This window comes from Sarcophilus harrisii, chromosome 1 (genome assembly GCF_902635505.1).
Source record: "Sarcophilus harrisii chromosome 1, mSarHar1.11, whole genome shotgun sequence".
In the NCBI taxonomy this organism is placed as follows: domain Eukaryota; kingdom Metazoa; phylum Chordata; class Mammalia; order Dasyuromorphia; family Dasyuridae; genus Sarcophilus; species Sarcophilus harrisii.
In genome coordinates, this window is record NC_045426.1 from 124,420,881 (window position 1) to 124,446,395 (window position 25,515).

Consider the following 25,515-nt stretch of genomic DNA (forward strand, 5'->3'; position numbering starts at 1 on the left):
GCCCCGTGCCCTGCATGTTGGCGCAAGTAGACGCCCAGGAGCGAAAACCACCGCCCGGCGCTCCCTCTTCAGCCTTTGCCGTGTCTCTTAAACTCTCAACCGCGTCTTAGACAGGACAGATTAGGAGAGGACCGTTGAGCTGAAAGAGAATGGAGGACTACGGACCCACTCTCCCACCCTCGGGTTTCCCCCCTCCCCTCCCCTCCAAATAACAGAGAATTTGGGGGGGTTGGGGAGGGGATGGGTTTTTAATTTTTAAAAATTACGTTAGATATTCCCCCTCTCCTTTTTCTTAAGAGGAAAAAGGAATGTTTTTTAGAGTTTTTCGATTTGTTTTGTTTTTAAATATAAATATGTATATAGAGAGTTAAAGGGGGAGAAAGATCTCTTGTAGGAGGATTAGCTAATCCCACTCCCTCTGCAATTTCTGGAGCTGAGAAGAAAATCACTAACTTTTCTTTTCCATTCTTCTTGTCCCTCAGAAGTAAGACTCTCAGAGGATTTATGTGAAAGAGAGGGAAGGTGGTTACTTGGGATAGATGATAGTGGGGGTGGGGTGGGATAAGTTTAAAAGGTACTGGGATGAAGTGTCTCCAAGTGAGAGGCTGGAGTTATCAGAGCAAAAGGAAACCAACTGAATGACAGATGTGGAGGACCTCTGGGGCATCTAAGAGCCATGGACAACTAAGAAAGCACCAGCTAGAGTGGGTTGAAGGGGAACTCTTTGAAGGGTCCCGTTTGAATGGTGATTTGGGAGAGTGTTGTCATTGGAGTCCTATTGGTAACAGATAATGGCCAGGGTGTGGACACAGGCAGTAGCTATTGAGAGAAAGGTGAATAAATAGGAGTTACTGGGCATTTCAGAGATATATCCTACCACTCACTGCCCTTTCTGCTCCCTCCACCCAGGCAGGTATGTCCCTACTTTTTGTAGTAGGCTGCCTTTTCTTCCCACTGTTCTTTACCATCCTTTGCTGGAGCCTGCAGAAGCATTCCAGTCTGCAAATGGAGAAAAAGGAGGCTGTCTTGGTGGCATCCAAGTAAGATGGTTAGGGTGAGGGCAGAGTTAAAGGGCTTAGTGGGAATCAGATACCTAAGGAAGAATTTCATCTGGAGAATCTTCCTGGCTTTTCTATCTGGTCCCTCCCTTTTGTGAGGTATGGAAAGTGGGTTGGGGGAAAAAACCCAACGATTATTATAAATTTGTCTTTGACCACAGAAATTCTGCCAAGATCTATTCAAGATAAAGGCACTTAACCCTGCAAGCATCAATTTCCTTCTCTGTATAATAATAGGATTGGACTAAATGATCTCTCAGATTTTTTTCTGCTCTAAATTTATCTGTGACCCTCTGATCCTACAAAGCCCCTAGCTGTGGGAAAAAGGAGTTTCTTTTCAAACTGTACCTTAAACTTATAAAACATCTGAAACTTCAGTTCTAATCTTAACAACTCCTGTGACTCCTCCAAATTAAGCAATCAAAACTCCGCCACTTCTAACTCCTACCCTAGGGACATGGGTGTGTGTCCATCTGTGAGTTCAGTAGTTTAGGATGTGAAGACAATCATATCCTAAAATGATATCCCACCCCACCACCATGATCCAGATAGAACAATTGTGTTCTCCTAAGAGGGTCTGAGGACATTTTAAATTCAGGGTCAAGCAATCCACCCTTGCTTTAGGCCTGAGACTATCCAGAGTGCTGTCCCAGCAGCTGACCACTGAGGGGCAGCACAAGATCTTGAATTCGTCTTTTACCTCATTGAAGCAAGGGAGATGGGGGAGGCAGAAGAGAATAATAGAGCAATGAGAGGCTCTCTGGAGGGTCTTGGGGCAAAGAATGATTGATCTAGGAACAGCAAGATGCTATGCTAAGACCGGGGGTAGAATTGTATTATGAATTGATGATGTTGGGGGAGGGAGGTGGAAGGGGCCACAGGGGAAGAAGCAGGAGACTTGAGGACAGGGTGGGACAGGGTTAGAGATGAGGAGCAAAGGTTGAAAAGATGGATTATAGTGGGAATAGCACTGGCCTGGGAGTCTGGAAACCTAAATTCTGACGTGGTCTCTAGCGGTCGATCTGTGAGCAAATCACTTCTGAATCTGTTTCGTCATCTGAAAAATAGGGGGAAATACTTTTATTTTGTAGAACTATCTTGAACCATGATTATTATTATTTCTACTACTACTACTACTACTATTGACTAGGTTGGAAGGGATAGAACCGAAGGGTTGACTTTACAACGATAAGAGGAGAGAGTGGGGAGGAGAATCAGGAGCATGCTTTGGAAATTCCAGAAAATCGGGGTTTATCTGTTCCCTAATAATCCTTCATCAATTTATTGCCCACCCAGATCCTCTCTCTCACTCAGTTTCCTTAACTTTCTTCTCCAAGGACAAATCCTCCAGAGAAGAGGAGAGTGACACTTCTGAGATAATAGGCCAATTCCCCCTCCTTTCACCAAAGGGAATTCCTGTCTGCAGTGATCATACTCCTAGCCCTGGTCCCTCTAGAGTAAAGTCAGCTAGGGACATTATTTAAGGTAGGGAAGGAGGAGGTTTCAGGCATCCTCTTAAGTGCTGATAGAGAAATGAGGTCAGGAATAGAGGTAGAGGGGCTAGGGCTAGGGGCTACTTTCTAGGTAATTTCAAGATCATAGGACTACCTTTCTCCCGGAGAGCAGTCCTCCCTTTCTTCCTATGACTCGATCAGGTCTGTGTCCCCATAAGCCCCCTCTGCCGCAGCCACTGTCTCTTTAAGGGCCTCCCCCCCATCCCCCTTTCTCTGCTCCCCCCCATCTCTGTCGCAGCCGCTGAGGCTCAGAGCTGCATGGGGAGACGCTGCTGCAGGTCCGGTTTCTTGGTGTCTGGTCGGTGCTGTCGTTTCCCCACCCCTCCCCCGCCCACCCAAGCTGGTGACTCCCCATCCTTTCCCTCCCTCCCTGATCCCCACCAAGGGGGCAGGGGGTTGGGTGGCCTGGTCTATATAATGCCATGTGCCATCTCCGTGTCTGTCAGAGAGACAGTGATGACTGTGGCAGTGTGAGGAGGCGGCAGAGGCGGGAGAGCAGCACTGAGTGCTGACCCGTTGCCCATCTGCCCCTCCCCAGCCTCCCCTCCACTCCCCCGCTTTCCCTCCTCCCCCTTAGGGTTGGAACAACAAACCCCCACCCCCTTTCTCAGGCCCTCCCTATCTCTTTGCGTAACCCCCTACCTGCTCTGTCCCTTTCCTGTCTGCATCCTCACCCTTTCTCTGTCCCCTATCTATCCCTCTCTCTCTCCTCTCATAGTATCCCCTCCCCTCTCCATCTTCATCTCTTTCCTTCCTTCTATTTTTCTTTCTCTTCCCTCTTTCTCTCTCCTCTTAGGTTCCTATCCATTTCCCCTTTCCTTTTTTCCCCCCCATTTTCATTTTGTTCTTTTTTTCTCTTGTCCTTCCTGTTTCTATTTCCTCTTTCCCCATTCCATCCTCTTTGTGTCTCTCCTTTCTATATTCTTTCTTTTCTTCATTCTGCTCTCTCTTCATTTCTACTTCTATCTCTAACCAAACCCTTTTCTATCTTCTTCACTTCCAACTCCTCACAGGCCTCAGCTTCCCCAGTCCTTATTGCTTTACTCATTCTTCCCTTTCCCAAATCCTTGAGCCATGATGCTGTCCCCGATGGTGGCTGGGGGGGTTGTGTTCCCGGGACTCTTCCTCCTTTCCAAGAACACGCTCCAGAGGCTGCCCCAGCTGCGCTGGGAGGAGGCCGACGCGGTCATTGTCTCAGCCAGGTAAACGGCTTCCCCTCTTCCTTTCCTCTCCCTCCAGCCCTTTCTCCCCATCTCTTGGGTTTTATGGGGATGGGAAGGTGGTGATGGAATGGGGAAACTACACTGTTATAAAGAAACATCTCAGATCATCCATATATCTTCTCTGGACCCTTCAGGGAATTAGGTACCCCCTGCAGTGATTTCTAGCTCCCTTCTCCTTTTCCTTTTCTACTGATTCCTCTATTGCTCCAGAAGACCTCATCCAACCCTAACCATCTGGTCTCCTAGCATCCTGTCCCCCTTCCTCTCCCTGATTTCCCCCTCCCACCACTAGGAATGGGACTAGCATGTGACTAAACATGTTTTCAGGAAACCAGGGGAACAAAGTGGAGAGCTGGAAGGGTGAGAGAGGGACAGAGGGGGCAGAAAAGTAAAGGATAGAACTTTACAGGCACATGAAATGGGGAAGAAAAAGTGAAGGGAAGGGGAGAATGAAAAAGTGGGCAGAAGGAGGGACAGAACTTTGGAGGAAATGTGGTGCTTAGTTTGCAAACCTTTGAGGACAAGACAATGTGAACCCTTAGTTGCTGTTTCCCTAGAGGAGGCTTTATTAGCAGTACATTCTCAGAATTGTCTCAGTTCAAAGTGATGTGCCTGGTTTCCTTAAGATGAAGAGGAATCTGTTCCATCTTTCTTCAAACAGCAAAAGAAAGGGGCAAATGAGGAATGGGCTCAGATAGGCTCAGCAGCAATGGTGTTGAGTAGAAAGATTGGAGAAGGAGGTAAGATAAGAGTTTAGAAGATGAGCCAGAGATGGCTAGATCAGGGTATATGGGATCAGGTGTTAAGAATGATGTCCAAAAGATGCTCTGTGAAGAATGGAGCCCAAAATAGAGGAGATAATTAAATCTAGAGGAGGAATGGTAATATCCTACTCTTTTCTTCCATCCCAAACCTCTTCCCCTTCTTTTCCCTAGGCTAGTATCCTCAGTCCAAGCTATCATGGCCTCCACAGCTGGCTACATTGTCTCCACCTCCTGCAAACATATCATTGATGACCAGTAAGTGCAATGAGTTGACCTTTCCCCCATGCACTAGTGGAAGGGGTGGGATTCTCCCAAATCCACACGAAACATTCCCTTCTTCCTCCAGTCCTCAATCTGGGCCTGAGCAAGTTAACTGCAACTGCTGCAACTCAACACCCCAGGATAAATTTAGCTTGTCCTGTTCTTAAAGGTCAGGTACAGGAGAAAAGGAATTGGGGAACCAAGAGCTCGTTCAAATGGTTCTTAATGATCAGACTGCTCCCCAGATTTCCATTAGCCTATCAGGATACGAATGGCCCTCAATTTTCAGCTCTTCTCGCTCCCTCAGACCACATTCTCCTACCTAGGAACTAGACAGTTAGCTCCCTCTCCGACCTCAGATCTGGATCCTCATTTAGGGGTCCAGCCCCAGCCAGACTCTTGGGTCAGGAAAGAAAGTACAGATGACAATATTCTACATAGACCTCAAAGGTCAAGGTGGTTGTTGGGAAAGAGTGGAGAGAGGCCGCAGTTTGGCACTGGCAGCTGCTGCAGTGCAGGGTGTCTGCCAAAAGCCCTGGGCAAAGGAAGGGGGTGGGGCGGAAGAGGGCGGGGGGGGGGGGGGGGGCTTGAAAAGAGAGTAGAGTACAGCACTGTCCAGGGTGCTGATGAGCTGGTTCACAGTGACCTGGAGGCTGGGGCTTAACAAAGCTGTGCTGATTCAAGTCAGTTTTTCAAGTGTTGTGTTCTGGGTCTCACGTTCCCTAAAGCTCAGAAAGCAGATTTTCTGGCTGAAAAAAGATCTATTTGACTCCTAACTTGTCCCCCAACTCCATTTCTCAAGAGTTCTTTTATTCATGACTTGTCTTTGCTCCATCTCTGTCCCCATCTCCTCTTTCTATACTGTTCCCCTTTTATAACTCTTTTGCCACTCTGCTTTCAGCATGATCTAGTTTTACCATACAATTTCTTCCAATACTTTTTATGACTCACTAATAGTTCCTTCATTCCCTCTGTTTTATTCCTTCTCTTCCCCCCACCTTTAATCCTCAGGTGAATGGGAGGGATCAAGACTAATCCAGGGGTAACAGCTGTTATTGCTTCTAGGTACCTAATTACTGAGGGCTTTAGGGACATGGATTTAACCCCTTGTACCCTGGCAACTTTTCTAGCCCTTTCTGGGCTTCATGTTAAAATTCCACATTCTTCTAAACTTTAATATTTGAGTGCTATCTCAGACCCTTTCTCTTCTCCTGGATTATCTTTATTGCTTTCCACCCACTATTATACCTATATTATATCTTATCCTCCTCACTCACCCTTTTTGTTTCTCATCTTTTGTTTCCATTCTTGGGCTGTTTCTTGCCATTACTTTTCCCTTCTCACAGCATCTTCTTTCCTTTCTCATATTTCAAGGCCTTTGGTTCTCCAGGCTTTTAACTCTTAGTTCATAGATTTTTTTCTTCTTCTCCCCTCCCACCCCAAACTTATTCCTTCAGAGTCATCATTCTGGCTCTCCTTATAGGACCAGCCCCTTGTACTCAGGCTTTATTCCATGGACCAATTCTCTCTGGTCTTTGTTGCAATTTCTCTGGTTTTCTACACAATTACCCCATGTTCCATTCCTTTCTACAATTTTCCTCATAATGCCTTAGACTTGATCTCATGCAAATACTACCAGAATGTGACTTGATCTCTCAACTATTATCTGTGTCTTACTTTGAATTCCATCACTCTGTCCCATCCTTGCTGACACTTGGCTACAGAGTTTCAGTTTTATGAAGGTACCTATGACATTTATTAAAAAATAATAGTTGTAACATTGCATATTTTTCCAGTGATTTTCATGGTTGATCATTGTCAGGACATATAGAATTCTTCTTGCTGTGCTCTTGGGGTTCGTTCCTCTGGATTAGGTTGGATTTTGACCTCCTGGAATTGTTACTGTTGAACTCTTTACTCACACACTCAATAGTATCTATTACTGATGCCACCTCTGATCTGTCATAAAAATCACAGAATGTTGGATAATGCTAGAAGGAACTTTAGAAACTTAGTTTGACTCCTTTGTTGCAAAGGAATTAAGGAATTGAGGCCTTAGAAAAGGGAAGTCAACTGCTTAATATCACACTGCTAGATCACGACAATTCTGGTCTTTTGACTCCTAGTCTGGACTATGACTCCATATTATTTTTTTCTGTGACATATTTTTTTTTCTTGTCTCTCTTCCTGTCCTCTCATCTTGCTCGCTTCATCTCTTGCCTTGGACTGTCTGAACAGACCTATTTATTTTTCCCTAACTTCAACTATTTGGCCCACTTATCCTTGCTGTCTTATTGACTCTCTTTTTAGCATTCTCTCTTTATCTCTTGGTACCCAGTGAACCTCTTCTCTTGGTCTTTCTTGCCCTCTCACTCTGTTGCCACAGTCGATCCCATAACACACACACTCTTTCTCTCTCTTTCTCCCTCTCTGTGTGTCCTACAGACACTGGCTATCCTCAGCTTATACCCAGTTTGCAGTGCCCTACTTCATCTACGACATCTACGCCATGTTCCTGTGTCACTGGCACAAACACCAGGTCAAAGGTCATGGAAAGGATGAGGGAGGGGCTGGCTCCCCAGGAGGCACTTGGGCTGTGGCCCGAGGCTACCTGCACAAGGAATTCCTCATGGTGCTGCACCATGCAGTCATGGTGCTGGTCTGCTTTCCACTATCAGTGGTGAGTTGCAGGGAGGTTGGAGGAAGGGTTGAAGGGAGGGTCTGGCCCCGAATGGTGGGTTTTGTTTGACCTACTGAAAGTCCACGGGGATGTGGGGATAATGGGGAAGGCCTGAGCTGAAGGCGGCAACTGCAGGCTGGGAGCAGAAAGAGTTAGTCTCCTGTCCTTGAAGACGGAGCCGCTGTGGTTATATTCCCTTGCTGTTTTTCTCTCCTGTAAGGTGTGGCGCCAAGGCAAGGGGGACTTCTTCCTGGGCTGTATGTTGATGGCTGAAGTCAGCACACCCTTTGTCTGCCTGGGCAAGATCCTCATCCAGGTGAGGAAATGGTAGAAAGAGAAGAAAGGGAGGAAGGTGAAGTTAGTTGTGAGAACTTTGCCTGGAAGGGCTGACTCAAGGAAGTCTTCTACGTACTGGAGTCATTTCGTTCTGGGGGAGCTACAGGGGCTAAGGAGGGGCCTCCCTGGAGTCAGGGAGAGAGCTGTGGCTGACTAGTCAGGCTCTGGGACCTCGGATCTCCTGTGCCTCCCGTACCTTGCTTCCATGTAGTCTGTTATCCAACAGAGTGAACCGAGAAGGGGTTGAGGTACGGGGGCTAGCCCAAGATGGTCTTGCTGTTCCCTTTACTGAGGCTTCCTCTTTATCCTTCATCCCCATCCTCATCCACTCATCCTCTTCTTTCTCTTCCCCACCAGTACAAGCAACAGCACACCTTGCTGCACAAAGTGAATGGTACCCTGATGCTGCTGAGCTTCCTGTGCTGTCGAGTGCTACTCTTCCCTTACCTGTACTGGGCCTATGGGCAGCATGCAGGCCTGCCCCTGCTCTCCGTGCCCCTCAACATCCCAGCCCATGTCAACCTGGGAGCCGCCCTGCTGCTTGCTCCACAGCTCTACTGGTTTTTCCTCATCTGTCGGGGAGCGTGCCGTCTCTTTAGGCCTCGGGGATCTGCCCCTCCAGCCCCCCGCCAGCCCCCAGGGCTGCATGATGGGCCCCGGGACTGAGGGGAGGGGAGTGGGGATACCCATTCCCTCCAGGAATTGGGCTCTGGGACTGATGGGTAGGGATGGGGACCAGGGACCTTTCCAGTGGTCCAAGGCCTGAGAATAGGGATGGAGAAGTTGGGGGAAAGCTTCTCCCTGTAAGATGATAAAGGGAAAGAACAGGGACCAGGCTTGTAGGAAACAGCTACCTCTCTTGTCCCCAGGGTGCCTGGGACTTAGGGACAGAGGGTTTGGAATGGCCAACATTCTCCTCTGTGTAGGGACTAGAAAAGTGGAAATTAGGAGGCACTCTCCTGCTTATATAATCCCAGGGATACCCTTTTTCCAACTATAATCTGCAAGAGGCCTAGAAGAGGGAAATTAAAGAGGAAGGTGCCCTATTCCACAGCAATTTCAGGTAGGATGGACTAAGAGGAATTGTAGAGGATCAAGGAGTAAAGCAGGGGAGGGCCCTCTCCTTTTTGCCAAGGATACACCTATTTCCCTTCCCCTTCTGCTGTAGTCTAGGGGAGGGCAGCTCCTAATCTCATGCATCCTTCTGGGGGGGGGAGAGATCTCACCAGGGGTCAGGTTGGCTACCCCTTAGAGCTAGCTAGCTCCTCTCCTGCACAGGAAGCCCAGCATCTCTACAGACCCTTAGGGATCTCATTTATTTCCCCAGGCTTGTATTAGTCTCTTAGGGGGAGGCAACCACCACCACCTGGCCCAGCCTCTCCAGTGCTGAGGGCCCCACTCGGGGGGAGCTGGGGGAGGGGCTCCAGCGCTCTTCCTTCAGGCTACATGTTTTGGCCTTCTTGCCCTCTCCCACCTGTCCCTGGTGCTACAGACCTCTTGAGGCTTCCTCCAGATCCAGGAGCAGGGGGAACCTTGGGAGGCGCTACATAAAGACCGCTAATAAAAGACGAGATCAGCGCGAATGCCATTAGGGCCTCATCTCAATTATTTGGGGGAGAGGGAAGGGAGGAGCGGGCCGCGAAGAGAGGAGCTGAGGAGACAGGGCAGTTGGGGTTAAGTGACTGGCCCAGGAAGTGCTATGTGTCTGAGGCTAGATTTGAACTCAGGTCTCCCTGACTTCAGGGCTGGGGCTTTGTCCACTGAGCCACCTGGCTGCCCCAGGGCATTGGGATTATGGGAAGAAAGAGACTATGCTCTTAGTAGAACAGTCACAGTAGAAAATGAGTTTTTATTGAGTAGTTTGCAGAGAGGATGTAGAGAGGTCAAGGAGCTGTGAACAGAGATGGCCTGTTTATCTCCTTAGGATCCCTTTTGGCAGCTCCTGCAGAGCACAGGAATGAATCATTAGTTAAGAACGGCCACCGCTCCCTTCCCCAGTCACAAGCAGTAGGGATCCCATAGATCGCAGGAGGAGGGTGATGGTGCCCTGGGCGGGGTTGCGGGAGCCTTACATGTGGGTGCAGAACTGGTAGAGGATGGTGATAAGGAGGAGGATGAATGAACCAAACAGTATTTTGTGCAAGAATCTGGATTTGAAGCCTATTTGGGAGAGAGGAGGAAAATGCAGATATTTTAAAACTCTAGACTTCAGAGGCAAAAAAGTTCAGAGTCAGGTTCGCAAGTTTGCTGACCCAGGCAAATTCCCTTCACTTTCTGAGCCCGGTTCCTCATGTAAAACAGGGATATCAATTTCAAAGGGTTGAGAGCAATCAGGTGTTAGTACATAAAATGTAAAGTTTTTAAAGTTTTTTACAAATGTCACCTTTAGGGGCACATTCAGGAAAAATAGGGTCAGGAATGGGGTGCCAGTTTAAATTATAATTAGTATAATTATAATTATAACTAGTCCTTTTCCCCACAATCCCTTGGGTCTGGTAGCATTACCCCCATTTTGCAGATAAGAGCTTCGGAGAAATATGACTTGCTTATGTTGTCACTCATATAAGTCTATGGGAGAGTAACCTCTTGTCTTGAGATCCTGAGTTCCTGAGGTTCAGAAAATAGGGGCTTCTCAAATACCCGCACCTGAATCTGAAGTGAAGTAAACAGGTTTCTCTCCAATGAAGTTGGAGACAGCCAGAATTTTGTCCTTGGCTGAATCTGGATAATCAAAGAAGTTGGGATTATCTTCAAGAAATAGAGTGTCCTGTGGGGTCATGTCCCTGGAATCCTGGGGGAAAATGGCTGGAATCCAATGGGAAAAAATCAGCTAAACATGCACCTCTACCTTGGAGGTTGACTTTCCTCAGCAAATATTGTAATAAAACTAAAGGGACTGACCAAGTCATTGAGTGCTCAAGATTGGCCAGTTGTCCCAGGACGGGGCATATCTAACCGCTTCTATTCGTTCTTGATAAGAGGGCATCATATAGGGACTATAAGGTACTGGATATAGGCAAGGGTTCCCCAGTTACTTTAAAGGTCACCTTAGAGACCCTCTGGCTCATCAGATCACCCTCAGACTGCTGAATTTCTACACATGGTACCCTCCCCTGTCTTTGGGGAAGCTCATCTGGAATGAAGCAAGGTCTCCACTGTAATTGGAGATCATCTTAACCCCACAGAAGCTTATATAATTGTCCAAACACTTAAGAGACACCCATTAACACCTCCTGGGCTAAAAAGGGACTATATCTCTTTCCCTAATTCCCTAAATAGCACCTTTACCCACTGAAGCTGGCTCTCAGTTGCCTAGGCTCCTTACCTGCTCCCACAGCCCATACCCCTGTTAGCCAAAGCCACAGCCACAACTTCATTTTCCCTCCACTCCAGTATTATCACAGGAGATATTTCATGATGTCATAGATAATTCTAGAATATTCCACTCATTCTAGGTGTATGGGTCACTTATAAATCACCCTCAGGGAAGGTTCCATTTTTATCTTTTCCCCCTTCTCTTCCCTCCCTTCAGTCAGGACAGATTTTGTTACCACTAAACCCACTGAAACTTTAATTTGAGTTTGGAAAGAGAGAGAGAGAGAGAGAGAGAGAGAGAGAGAGAGAGAGAGAGAGAGAGAGAGAGAGAGAGAGAGAGAGAGAGAGAGAGAGAGAGAGAGAGAGAGAGAGAGAGAGAGAGAGAGAGAGATATTATACCTCCCATTCCATTATCTCTCTTCACCTCGTGGATACCAAGAACATTCTCCCCAACAAAAAACTCCTGACATAGAAACTAAAGGAAAGGGGATATTTCTCCTTGTTTAGAAGCCAAGAAAAATGTTTTTCTCCTGGATAGTGCAGGTTCCCCAAAACCTTTAATTGAAACCATCCATGCCCAGTCTGTTCTCACAATAGATGGAATTAGCAATTAGGCTACTGCATTCTGTGAAGATAGCATCCAGTGAAAAAGTGAAGAAACTGCAGAAACGAGCACTTCCACCACCATCACTATCATAAGACACCATGGGATGGGATGGCACAAGTACAAGACTTGGAGTCAGAAGAATTATGTTAATCCCAGCTTCCCTCTATGTGACTGGTCAAATCCCTTCTCTACCCTGAACCTATTTCCTTATGGTTGGAATCGGATGGTCTGTACTTCAAACCCCAATGATTGTTTCTTCTCTTTTATATGTATAATCACTGTTAGATACCAAATTTATGCAGAAGCCAGGCAATTTCTGTGAGTCTCAGTTTGTTCATCCATAAAAATAAATCAGGTATTACCCCAGATGCTCTCTATACACTTTCCCTCTCCCAATCCCCCAGTGGTTTATATTGTGAATCTATTCTCCCTTAGCTCAAAATAATATATCTCATTAAGGTGAGAGATGGCCCCATACATAATTCAAGGAGACTAAATACCCCACAGTTAAGCTTGTGTTCCTTCATTAGGTGGTTGCTCCATCTCCTACCTTTAGTGATTCCCCCAAGGGTCCTGATGAAGAAGAAGCAAGGAGGTTCCATGGTCAAGGTCCTTCTGGTCCTTCACTCAAAGTTGCAACCTGGATTTTGCCCCAGGGTAGGAAATGTGGAGATGGGGGGGGGGGAGGGAGAGAGGGAGAAAGGTTGAGCCTTCTGCCCCACAGCAGCTGCAACAGCAGCAACTGTCAGTTGCTTTTGCCTAATCCTGAGGGCAATTCCTCCTCCCATAGCAGGTTAGAAATTTTATAGTAAGCAGTATTTTCATCCCTAACCCCACCAGATGCAGAAACTCAGCTTCAGCTCTGTTCCTATCCTAATTATTCACCTTCCTCTCCTATTTTCTCCCCCCTTTCCTGTCCTCCCTGCTTCTCTCACAGGCTTCAATGAATAAATGTTGGTGTGGAGAGGAAAGTTCCAGGACATCTGATGATTAAGTTTCAGGAACATTTAATAATAATAGCAACATTTATATAGCATCCATTATGTGCCAGGCACTGTGCTAAGTGCTTTACAAATATGATCTTATTTGATCCTCACAACAATTCTATGGATTAAAAGTTGCTATTAGCCCCATTTTATAATTGAGGAAATGTAGGCAAAAAGAGGTTAGGAGATTATCAAAGTCATACAACTAGGAAGTATCTAAAGCAGTGTTTGAATTTAGCTTTTCCTGACTCCAAACCCTGTGTTCTGTCCACTTCACCATCTAGCTGTCCATTGGACCACTGCCCAATCAAGCCTCACTTTTTCTCAGCCCAATATCCAGTTAAACTGGCACTTCTCTCCCCCAGATCTTCCCCAGACTCTCCAATATATAAAGGCTTGCACTTGCCCCTTCTCTTGGCTTAGAAAATCTAGTTCTCTTTTGATTGGCAGATGACCTTGTCTGTCATAGACATTCTCCAACACCAGGAGTTATTTTCTCTCTCTCTCTCTCTCTCTCTCTCTCTAACAAATACTTATTTTATTTCTTTTAAATTTATTTCTTTTTAATACACATTACTTTATGAATCACTGTGGGAGAGAAAAACAGAGCAAAAGGGAAAAACTATGAAAGAGATAAAAAAAAACAGAAAAAAGTGAATATAGCATGCATTGATTTATATTCATCCTCTATAGTTCTGTTTCTAGAGGCAGATGGCATATTCTGCCCAAAGACTATTGGGACTGCTTTGGATCACTGAACCACTGAGAAGAACCAAGTCTTTCATGGTTGAGCATTCTTGCTGTTATTGTATACAATGTATTCATGTTTCTGCTCATTTTGCTCAGCATCAGCTTATGCAAATCTTTCCAGGCTTTTCTAAAATTCGCTTGTTCATCATTTTTATAGAACAATAATATTCCATTATCTTGCTATACCACACAAGAAATTGTTATTCTCACTCAGGTTGAAAGGTATTTCTAAGAGGCAGCAAGACAGTGAAAAATGAAGTGGACTTGAAATCAAAAGGCTTGCGTTACAATCCAGGTCCTGTCACTCACTGTGGAGGTTTGGGGAAGACACTTTGACTCCCTGGGCCTCAGTTTTCTCATTTGTAAAATGAGGTAATTAGGCTACCCTTCCAGCACTAGAGCTTAGTGCTAAGCACTAAGGGGAATAACTATTTTCACCATAATCAACTTGTTGACCAGCTGCCATTGACAGCTATTTCCAAAAGCCTAGAATTATCAGCATCCCCCATACCAGTGGTCCTGCTTCCAGGCAAACAGTAATTAGTCAGAGAAGTAACTCTTTTGGGGAAGGATCCCACTAACTGCTGGTCACCACCTGCTACCAACAGACTAGGCCAGCCAGCCCAGCTGAGTCAGCAACCATCTTCAGGGAGAGATGAGAGGCAATATATTCCAGGGAAGTCAAACAAATGGTGCCATTTTAATCATCCCTCCTCTTAAGCTTGATGAAGCCAGCCAAAGACCCTGATACCTATTGTCCTGACCATCAGCCTTGCTTCTAGCCGAGGTCTTACAGCAATTAGTAAAGAAAATAATCACCAGAGAGGAAGAGTCCACCTTCCTTGACACATCAGTGGTTGGTTGACTACCGGTCTCTGATGGGCAAGAAAGCTCAATTGCTCCAGTAGTGACAGCACCCCTCAGACCACCAGTTTAGCTCCTGAAGCCATCATCCTGGGGAAAATGCCTGCAGAAGATTGAATCTGGCAACTGAATCTGTGGATGCTGCAGCTCTGACTCCTAACACTGCTACTGAAGGAAGATCCAGAAGAAAAAAAAAGTTCTTGACACTTAAGTCCTTGGCACTATCAAATTATCTAACACCATAAACTGATAATATTAAAAAATATTTATTGCACTCTGCTTTTCTGGACCTTTCTGTATAAGTTAAAGGTAAAATCTTTTGTAAGTGCTGTATCCTGTTAGCATAAGAGCTGGTCCCTGAGACTAGGGATTATTTTATTTTTCTATTCCTATCTGCAAAGCTCTTAACACAGTGCTTTGTGTACTAATACAATGCTTAATAAATTTTTTTCTTGCATCCATTCCATTGATTCATTGATTTATTCATCTATCCACTAATTCTTGACACAAACGCTGATTCCCTATCCAATGGACTATTTTTTTCTCTACCCTCCCAACACCAAACCCTATGTTATCTCACCTTGACACTACCTGAACCAAGTAGTGACCTCCAGCATTGACACTGACCCCGATGCGGACTCTCATAAATCTTCAATACTAACCCCCAACACTTACCTACCATGTAACCCCAATATTCATTTCCCCACAGTGAACTCAAACTTTGAACCCTCAATTGATATCTATCACTGACTTTTCCCACTGTATGACACTGATGTTTTCTACAGCTTGATCATCTACAACGAGTCCCCCTAATTAATCTATTCTCCTTCCTTTATTAGAAGTGTTGCCAAAGCACTCTCATTCCCTATATCTGGCAGTGGCAACACCATTCTTTCTGTCACCTCTGTCGAGAAGCTCGGTGTCATACTCAGCTTTTACCTCAAGTCTAATCAGTTGGAGAATCTTGTCATTCTACTCTACAACATCCCTTGTTGTTATCTTTTCTCCACTTACAGGGCCACTACTTTAGTCAAAGGCTCAACATCTCACACCTAGACTATTTCAAAAGGCTTTTCATTGGTCTCTCTGCCTCTTTCTTCTCTGGTCCATCCCACATACACCTACAAAAGTGATTTTCCCAAAGCATAGATCTTGCTTATCAGTATGACTCCCTGCGCTCAAATACAAACCCCTATGTTGTGGTGAAATGAGTGAAGCTTTTATTAAGCAAACTCTGTGCTAAGTACTGATGGTACAAATAGAAAGCTCATTTAAAGCTTTTCACAACCTGGTTCCAACTTACCTTTCTAGGCTTACTACACATTAATTTTCTCCACCACTCTTGAAATTCAATCAAGTTTTTTTTTGTTGTTGTTCCTTATCAGGATACTCTTGATCTAGAGCAGCTAAGTTGCACAGTGTATAGAGTGCTGAGCTTAGATCACGAAAAGACCTGAATCTATTACCGGGGCAAGTCACTTACCCTCTATCTGCCTCCATTTCCTCAGCTGTAAAATAGGGATTAACAATAGCAACTACCTTTCTGGATTGTGAAGACCCAATGAGATAACATTTATAAACCACTTAACACAGTGCTTGGCATATAATATGCATTTAATAAATATTTGTGTTTTTTCTCCTGTCTGGCTGGTTGATCTCCATATCTCTTCACCTCTGACCCTTAATATCCTTGTTTCTTTTTTCCCCCCAAGATACAATTGTAGATGTATCTTCTGCATATATCTTTTTTCCTGCTCTCCTTAATTATTGGTAGCTTTTATGTTCATAACAGAGGTTTGCTTGTATCTTTTTGTATATATTTGTACAGTACATGCATTTTTATCTCCCCTGTTACAATGTAAGCTCCTTGAGAGTAGGAATTGTTTCCTTTTTATTTTTGTATTCTCAGTTCCTAGCACAATACCTGGCATATAGTAGGTGCTTGTTGATTGCTTCATTTATGAAGGCATAAAAGGAATTATGCTTGTTCTATTTGACTTCAGAGAGTGGAAATAAGGACCATTTGTTGAACATTATAGGGAACCAGATTTTTTTTTTGATATATTGAAGAACATTCTAACAATTATAGTTATCCAAGAATAGATTGGGCTGAGGTAACAAGGTCCCTGATGCCTGGAAGTGTTCAAGCAGAGGTAAATGAATTGTCATTTGTCAAAGATATTGAGATAATTTATCTATCAGACTGAAAGGTAAAATAGGTGACCTCTGAGTTTTCCTACAACTATAAGAGAATATTGTGATTTTTCCCAAGTCACATACATGGAGAATATGCCCTATAAGGGGCATGGACACCTTTTATTCTCTCTCTCTCTCTCTCTCTCTCTCTCTCTCTCTCTCTCTCTCTCTCTCAAGTTTTTTCATTTACAAAACATATGCATGAGTAGTTTTTCAACATTGACTCTTGCAAAACCTTCTGTTTCAAATTTTCCCCTCCTTCCCACCACTCCCTCCCCCAGATGGCAGGTAGTCCAATAAATGTTAAATATGTTAAATTATACGTTAAATCCAATATATGTATACATATTTATACAGTTATATTGCTGTGCAAGAAAATCGCATCGAGAAGGAAAAAAAACAGAAAGAAAACAAAATGCAAGGAAACCACAGCAGAGAGTGAGAATGCTATGTTGTATTCCACACTGAGTTCCCCACAGTTCTCTCTCTGTGTGTAGATGGCTCTCTTCATCACAAGATTATTGGAACTGATCTAAAACATCTCATTGTTGGAAAGAGCCACAATGGACACCTTTTGATTGCCCAGTGTCTAAGTGGGGCCTTGGGAAGTTTGTGGGAGGAGATAAGGAGGAGGCAGTACTGGAAGGGGGCAATCAGGAGTACTTCTTTGAACTCCATTTTGGGGCCTGTCTTATTCCCTTATATAGGTGAGGTTCCATCCCCAGTCAATTAATATAATCACCTCAATAAAATCAATGAATTGAATATATCCTTAAACAATTTGAGAAGATTTTGACCAATTGAAGAGACAGTACACCACAGATGGAGGAAAGATCTTATGATAAATTAAGAAGATCAAGTCATATCTCTGGATCTATATAAAAATGTGTGTGTATATATGTGTATATGTGTAGTATAAAAATGGCAGTCAGTCTAACCATAAGCCAATCAAGTGATTGATCAGTCCAAGGTAGATCTCTAGTTAGGATTCTTGTTTGAGAGTTCAGACCAAGCCCTTTAAAGGGATTTACCTTTGGGGAAGAAAAGACAGAATTTTTCTTTCAACCCCCTCCCTTACTTACTATGTCTTTTGAGACAATGTGAACTATCACAGTGGAAAAAATACCATATGTGGACTCTTCAAAGTCACTGACCCTCAGAACTCAGCAGAGAGCTACTACACCTAAAAGGAACTTCATGAGAATTCTATAAAGAGAGAAAATAGGGGAAACAAGAAGTTGTGATCTACTCTTTGACACATGTTCTCTACTTGTATGTCTCATTCTGTGCTCACTCTCCCCAGGGATCTCATATGTATTTATGGAAGGATGTGCTTCAGACTTTTGAGCTTTTTGTTTTTGTAACTTTTTAACATTTTTGCCATACCATTTTAGTAGATATCTTCGTTAAAAAATTAATTGGGCAGGTAAGTGGCACAGTGGATAGAGCACCAGACCCAGGATGAGAAGACCTGAATTTAAATCTGGCCTCAGATACTTAGGGGTTGTGTGGTTATGAGAAAGTCACTTAACCCTGTTTCCCTCAGTTTCCTCATCTGTAAAATAAGCTGGAGAAGGAAATGGCAAATCACTTCATTATCTCTGCTTAAAAAAAAAAAATAAAAAAACCGACAAAAAACAAAAACCCAAACAACCTTGAATGGAATCATGAAGGATGAGACATGACTGAAGCAAGCTAACAACAACTAATTAAGTTTTATTGTTAGTGAGAAGCACACTGCCTGGGGACTCAAGAGCAATGGTATTAGGAGTATATTTTCTGAGGGTTACCTACAAAGACCCTGAGAAAATAATTAACCTAAAACTCTGGGGATCTCATAGTGCAAGTGCACACTGAGGGACTAGTCCTAGAAGAGGAATATACCCCTAATGAAATTATAGAAAGTTCTTGCTTTATGTAAGTTTGCATTATGAAAATTTGGCTTTATGTAAAGAATTCTTTAAAAAATCCTCTTCCCCCCCCAAAAAAAGTCTATGTTCACTCAATAGTATTGTGCTCTCTCTTTTCTTGCCCCTCCACTCTGTGTTCTATGGTCCTTTACCAAAAAGCAAAAACTAAAAATTAAAACTTTAAGGAAAAAAAGATACCCTCCAAATGAAAGTAGAACAGATCTACAGAGAGAATTGACACCAAGTAGCAAGAAAGGAGATCCTTGCCCTGCTCCATCCACTGACCCTTGCGTCCATCTTCCCTCCATCTGGGGTACTGTGTGTCTGTCTCCCATCTTGCATGTTACCCATCCTCTCCTGTCTGTGTTCATGTCTGGCTCCATGTAAAGTGAGAACTGTCTATATATGTAACATGGGTCTCAGTGCACTCATCTTTTGCTTTGTTTTAAGCATACAAATCATAAAGAGAAAGCAAGTTTTATCTTGGGGAAGTCTCCTTCCTTAACAATCCATAATTCTTTAACTTTTTTTCTTTTTCCTACATAAACTTCTGGGAAATGTCCGAATTTATCTGGAATAACATGCTAAAGTTGAAATAAGATACAGGAGAGCTTTTTATATCACACCTATTGAATATGTCACACGAAGGATTCACATGAACCTATGAACAATTACAGTAACTCCTCATTCCAGTTAATCTTGCTATATCCTAGGGCCCCTGCCTCTCAGACTCATAGTGCCATCTTGTGGTTTGGATTCCCTTAGGAAGAGAGAAACAAATATGGAGTTATTAGAGGGTCAATTCCCGGGAGTTCCATTTTCACAGGAGAAACTCATTCAGGCATTGTCATATGGTACTCAGAAGAGATTCTGCTGGTTTATGTTCTCCTGGAAGCAAGGATTTTCTGTCATCATTTTGAACAAGATTATTACATTTTCGATGTGAGCATTTATATCTTGGAAACTGACAAATGCTACAAATCAGGGCTTGAATTATTGTTTTATGAATTGTCTAGATTTAAAATAATGGATAAAACAGTAAGGATGCAAATTAAACTTAGAAGCATATCATGATTGCCCATGTTTAATCTGTAATGGACTACTTGCTGTGTAGGGGAAGGGAGAGGGAGAAAATTTTAGAACACAAGGCTTTGCAAAGATGAATGATGAAAACCATCTTTGCATATATTAGGAAAAATAAAGTTATTTTTTATATATATTTTTTATATAAAAGAAGTGTATCATGGTGGGTTTTTTTTTGTTTTTTGTTTTTTTTAGTTCAAGTTGTTTAGCCAATTTACCAGTACATCAGTGCCTGGGATAGAAGGGGAAAGCATTTGTAGTTACTAGATAAGCAAATAACATAAGATTTGATGTCACCATCTGAAGAAATCATGGTAATTAAATAGAAAGAAAGGTCCAGGAGGGTAAGGTCCATGTATTTTTTCTTCCACCATTTTGAAATATGATCCCTTACTTTTTTTCAAATTTGTTGGACTGTGTATTTGATCTCCTTCTTCCCAAGAGTCTGATACTGCCCAGGAGATCCCTCTTCTCTTAATAGAAGGTTAGGGTTCAGGTTTTTCTTCTCTCTCCAAGAGTCTAAGCACGTCCCGGGAACTCTTTTTTCTTCTCTAAAAGGTCAGATCCCTTCCAGTTTCTAGAAATATGCCCAAAAAGAAACTGGAAACTGAGTGGATGCCCATCAATTAGAGAATGGCTGAATAAATTATGTTGTGTTGTGTAAGAAACGACCAGCAGGATGAATACAGAGAGACTTGGAGAGACTTAAATGAACTGATGCTAAGTGAAGGGAGATCATTACATACTTCAACAACAATACTATATGAGGATCAATTCTGATGGGTGTGGCTCTCTTCAACAATGAGATGATTCAAACCAGTTCCACTTGTGCAGTGATGAAGAGAGCCATCTACACTCAGAGAGAGAACCATGGGAACCGAGTATGGAACAAACATAGCATTCTCACTCTTTCTGTTGTTATTTGCTTGCATTTTGTTTTCTTTCTCAGGTTTTTTTCCTTCTTGATCAGATTTTTCTTGTGCAGCAAGATAATTGTATGAATATGTATACATATATTGGATTTAACATATACTTTAACATATTTAACATGTATTGGGCTACTTGCCATCTAGGGGAAGGGGTGGGGGGAAAGAGGGGAAAGGTTGGAACAAAAGGTTTTGCAATTGTCAGTGCTGAAAAATTACCCATGCTTATATCTTGTAAATAAAAAACTTTAATAAAATTTTAAAAAGAAAATATGCTCAAAAGGCTGTTAAACCCTTTGATCCAGCAGTGTCTCTATTGGATCTCTAGCCCAAAGAGATTATAAAAGAGGGAGAAAGACCCATTTATGCAAAAATATTTGTAGCAGTCTTTTTGTAGTGGCAAAGAACTAGAAATTAGGTAGCTGCCTAGCAGTTGGGGAATGGCTGAATAAGTTATGGTATATGAATGTTATGGAATATTATTGTTCTATAAGAAATGATAGGCAGGATGATTTTAGAAAAACTTGGAAAGACCTAACTGAACTGATACCGAATGAAGTGAGCAGCATCAGGAGAACATTGCATACAGTAACTGCAAGATTATGGGACAATCAACTATGACAAATTTGACTCTTCTTAGCAATGCAGTGGTCTAAGACAATTCCAATAGACTTGGGATGGAAAATGCTAATTACATCCAGAGAGAGAACTATGGAGACTGAATGAGGGTAGAAACAGTATTTTCACCTTTTTTTTGTTTGTATGCTCGTTTGGTTTTTTTTCCTCATGTTTTTTTTTTCCCCCCTACCTTTGGTCTGATTTAATACGTTTAGAAGGATTGAACATATTTAACTACATCAGATTGCTTTTTGTCTTGGGGAGGGGGAAAGACAATGGAAGCAGGGAGAAAAATTTAGAATACAAAGTCTTACAAAACTGAATATTTAAAATTAACTTTACATATATTTGGAAAAATAAAATACTATTAAAACAAAACAGCAACAACAAGAAAAGGTTGGATCCTTGAGCACTCAAATCCATAGGGGTCCTCCTCAGATTCCATTGCTCTTTATGCTTCAGGGGTCATAAACAGTGTGGAGGAAAAGGTCTTTATCAAGACACCTGCTGATCTAACCCTTTCTACAAAGCATTTCTTCATCCCATACTTCCATCTCCCCCATTCTGGTGTCAGATATGCTGATCCCTCAAATCACCTTTCTCCAACACTTTTTCCAGAGCACCAAACCCAAAGTTCATATTTGATTCCTCTCTTGTGTGGCAACATCTAGCTCTCCTTTGATAGAAAAAATGGCCATGTCTGTCACAGACATATTTGGAACAATCTTTCATATTGTTAATAGTTTGCAATTTGTTTGAGAAATATTTGTTTATATCTTTTGGCCACATATATCCAGCAGGAACGATAGTCTTATATATTTGTGCTAGTTATCTATATATCTTATATATCAGATAGTTATCAAAGATATGCAATTTTTTCACCATTTCTTTTCCTAATTGAACTGGTTTTCTTTTCTAGAGAATTTTTTTGGGGGGAGATCTATGTTTTCTTTCACAACATGATTTTTATGAAAATGTTTTGCGTAACTTCATACATGGGAAGTGGGAAGTGGGGAGTGGGGGTGGGAGGAAGGGAGAGAATCTAGAACTCAAAATTTTAAAAACAAATGTAAAAATAGTTTTACATGTAACTGGGGAAAATAAAAATATTGAATATTGAAATTATTTTCTTTGTGCAATTTTATGTAACCCAAATAATCTATTTTTATCTATTGGGATCTCTTCTATTCTTTAGTTAAAAACTATCCCCCTAGTCATAACTATGAAAGGTACCTGATCTCATTCTCTTTTGTTTTTTATGGCATGGCTTTCAATATTCATTTTGAACTTATTATGATTTATAGTATAAGATGCTTGAAATCATTGGAGTACAAATTTAATTTCTGCCAAACAGCTTTCCAGTTTTCCCAGTTCTTATAGAATAGGAAGTTCTTTCTCAACTATTTTATGTTCTCAAGCTTTTCAAACCCTGAGCTGAGTTTGATTATTTATTATTCTTCCTTATCTAATTTGTTTCAGTGATCTATTTTTCTGTTTTAAACCAGTATCAAAACTGATTTTGCTGATAATAGCTAATGTTTACATAGTGCTTTAAGCTTTGCAAAATACTACACATATTTCTCTTGATACTCACAACAACCCTGAGAAGTGGATATTATTATTTCCCTCATTTTATAAATGGGCAAACTGAGGGTAACAGGTTAATTAATTTGCTTGGGGTCACACTGCTAGTAAGTGTTAAGAGGCTTGATTTGAACTCTTCACAACTCCATGTACAAAGATCTACCCAAAGTACTACCAAGCTGCTGCCAATGACTGCTTTTTACTGTTTTAAGACAGAATTTGAATACTGGAAATGCATTTTCTGATTCATTACCTGGGATTAGGTTCTACCTTCCTCTTTTGACTAATAAGAAGCTAAGCTTCCACTACTGAGATAATAGGTTCATTCATCCATATTCAACAGCTATTTACGCAGTATTTACTACGTGGCAGCTCTGTTTAAAGCACAGAGAAAACAAAAATATGAACATGATACAATCCTTGTCTTTAGGAACTTAAAGAAATAATTATAACACTAAGTGATCAGAAGAACGAGCAGACAGATTGTAAACTCATGGATCAATAGAATGGCTCTCTGCTCTGGCCGGGCTAGGCTGAGGGGTGGGAAGACTCACTATTCGTCATCTGCCTAGACCAAGAAACAAGAAGGGAAAAGCTGAGTCAGATGGCAGAATTGGGGAGAGTTCTTCCTTTTTCCTTCTCTTCATCCCATCCCCAGGCATAAATCGGGCCTTAATATAGAATCAAAGTATTTTCATAGAATCTCAGAACCTGTCGGGTCTAATGCCTTTTATAAATCCAACACAGGGTTTGCAAGACAAATTTCCAGCATACAAGACACACCCAACTGCCCACTTAGAGACCTCTCCTGTTAAATATAACCCTCCGTCTAGGTCTGCAAATTTTCTATTTTTCTGCTTCTTCCTTCACTTCCCATGTAATTTACTCTTCCCCCCTCCTCCCAGAAACAGTGCTCTCTTCTTTCATCCTCTACCTCCCTTTTGTCCCCCTCCCACGTTTTCATCTCCCAGACCCCACCCGCCTGTTTCATCCCTCCTTCTGTTCCCACAGCCCCTCACCCACATATTCAGACCCTAATTCCTTAATGTTGGCCCACCTTCCCAAATATCAAGATCTTATCCCAGTTCTAAAAGACGGAACCAAATGCCGGCTGGAGCCAGGCAGTCCAATTAGGAAGGGAAAGTGTCTGGGCCGGGTTAAGGTGAGCTCCAAGCAATAAACTGAAAGTAGGGAGGGAGCGCTCCCACCCCTTCTAGAGCCTCGCTTGGATGGTTTGGCCCCCGCCCCCGCCCCTGGAGGCTGCCAGATACCAGCTGCCTCATTAGCCTATAATTAGCCGAGATCTTTCAGTCCCCCTCCCCCTCCCTGAGGCTAGTGGGGAAAGTGGAAACCCTCAATGAATTGATGGTGAACTGGCCCGCCCTGGAGCTAAGGAAAACCTAGCGGATGCAAGTGGGGGGGAGGATGGATACGGTCCCTGAGCCTAGGACCCGAGGCAGTTGCTGTGATGGGGAAAGGAAAATCAAAATAGGCAGGCCCTTCACTGAGGGCCGGATTTAGGAGGGGATTAGGAGCTAGGATGTGTATGAAGGAGAGAGAGAGGGGACAAAACTGAAAAGCGAAGGGAGAGGTCTCCGCAGGGATTTAGGCGAGAAGGGAGACCGGAGAGGAGGGAGGGAGAGAACAGGGGGGTAGTAAAAGGGAGGGAAAATGAGGTAGAGACCAAGGGGAGAGTGAAGAGAGGGGAGATCGAGGAAAAGCCCAAGAGAGGGAATGAGGGACAGGCTAACCAGGGGCTGTTGGAAGCGAGTCCCTTCCCCCTCCGTAGAGCTAAGAATCTATTCTTTAGTGTGAGGAGGGGGAGTCTGGGAGCAGGAAGGTTGAAGGAGGATGGGGTGGAGAAAAGGATGAGCAAGCATTGCCATGGCAACCAGGACCCAGTGCTTCCCTGAATTTGGCAGAGCCAGTCATACCTCAGGCCCAGTCACCTGGGACCCAAGAGGGAGGCACTGAGCAGATGAAGGATGGGGGGGAGTGGTCTCCAGTAGGGGGCCAGGGCCCTGGGGTGTTTAAAAGGGGAATAGGACCTGGGACAAGCAGGGAAATCTATGGGAAAGAAAGGGAAGAAAGGGGACTCCCGGGTCCTGTGAGGAGGGAGTTGGGAAATACCAGGCATTTCTCACTCTGTCCCTGGTGTTGGGAATCCTGGAAACCCAGAATTCTGTGTGTGTATGAACGTGTGTTTGTGTATGCATATTAATTCGTATAAATGTGTGAATGCTCATAAGTGTATCTGTGGGCACAGAGGTGTGTGGGGGAGAGGGAGAGACAGGAGGGGATTTTGAGATATCAGTACAGATACATGTGTGATCACATGTGAATTAAGGAGTGTGTCTATGTTAGTGTGCAGTCATTAATCTCTGTGTGAGACAGACAGGAAGATGTATGTGAATAAGTGAGGCTGTGAGGACCATGCAAACATGTGTCAGGAAACGTGTGTGACCAGTGTGATGTGTGTGGGTGTGGTAAATGTGAACATGTCTGTGACTGCATGGGAGGGAGATTGAATGAGTCTGTGGGATCCTGTGTGTGTGTGTGTGTGTGTGTGTGTGTGTGTGTGTGTGTTTGCGCGCGCTGGGGGTCTGTGACAAGCCTAAGAGTGTCCCCCCAGGCTGCTTCTGTTCTTCTTTGTCCGTCCCTCTGTCCCTCTTTCTTTATCCATCTCTTTCTCCCTCTCCCTTGCTTCATCCTCGCCTCCACCTCCCTCACCCCCTCCTCCCCAGCAGGCAGCCTCTCTCTCTCTCTCTCTCTCTCTCTCTCTCTCTCACACACACACACACACACACACACACACACACACACACACACACACTCTCTCA

The 25,515-nt window shown here is 43.4% G+C and overlaps 2 protein-coding genes across 8 annotated transcripts; one reads left to right on the forward strand and one right to left on the reverse strand.

Moving 5' to 3' along the window:
• The first annotated feature begins 208 nt into the window (after window positions 1–208).
• TLCD3B (TLC domain containing 3B) lies at window positions 209–9,424 on the forward strand. 7 transcript variants are annotated; one of them, XM_012543291.2, is made up of 6 exons: window positions 209–484; window positions 910–1,040; window positions 4,731–4,814; window positions 7,266–7,500; window positions 7,721–7,816; window positions 8,194–8,924. In XM_012543291.2, exons 2-6 carry the CDS (start codon window positions 916–918, stop codon window positions 8,500–8,502), a joined length of 849 nt encoding a protein of 282 aa, XP_012398745.1. In that variant the 5' UTR covers window positions 209–484; window positions 910–915; the 3' UTR covers window positions 8,503–8,924. The 7 variants fall into 7 exon arrangements, with proteins under 7 accessions (XP_012398745.1, XP_012398747.1, XP_031819253.1 ...); XM_031963393.1 differs by lacking the exon at window positions 209–484 and adding an exon at window positions 491–704; XM_031963402.1 differs by lacking the exon at window positions 209–484 and adding an exon at window positions 618–704 and having other exon boundaries at window positions 914–1,040.
• Window positions 9,425–9,665: 241 nt separating this feature from the next.
• On the reverse strand, window positions 9,666–11,363 carry C1H16orf92 (chromosome 1 C16orf92 homolog). The gene is made up of 4 exons (XM_003762089.3): window positions 11,162–11,363; window positions 10,483–10,641; window positions 9,909–9,996; window positions 9,666–9,778 (listed from the first exon to the last, which is right to left on the reverse strand). The coding sequence occupies exons 1-4, from the start codon at window positions 11,211–11,213 to the stop codon at window positions 9,757–9,759; spliced, it is 321 nt and encodes a 106-aa protein (XP_003762137.2). The 5' UTR covers window positions 11,214–11,363; the 3' UTR covers window positions 9,666–9,756.
• Between the last annotated feature and the right edge of the window lie 14,152 nt (window positions 11,364–25,515).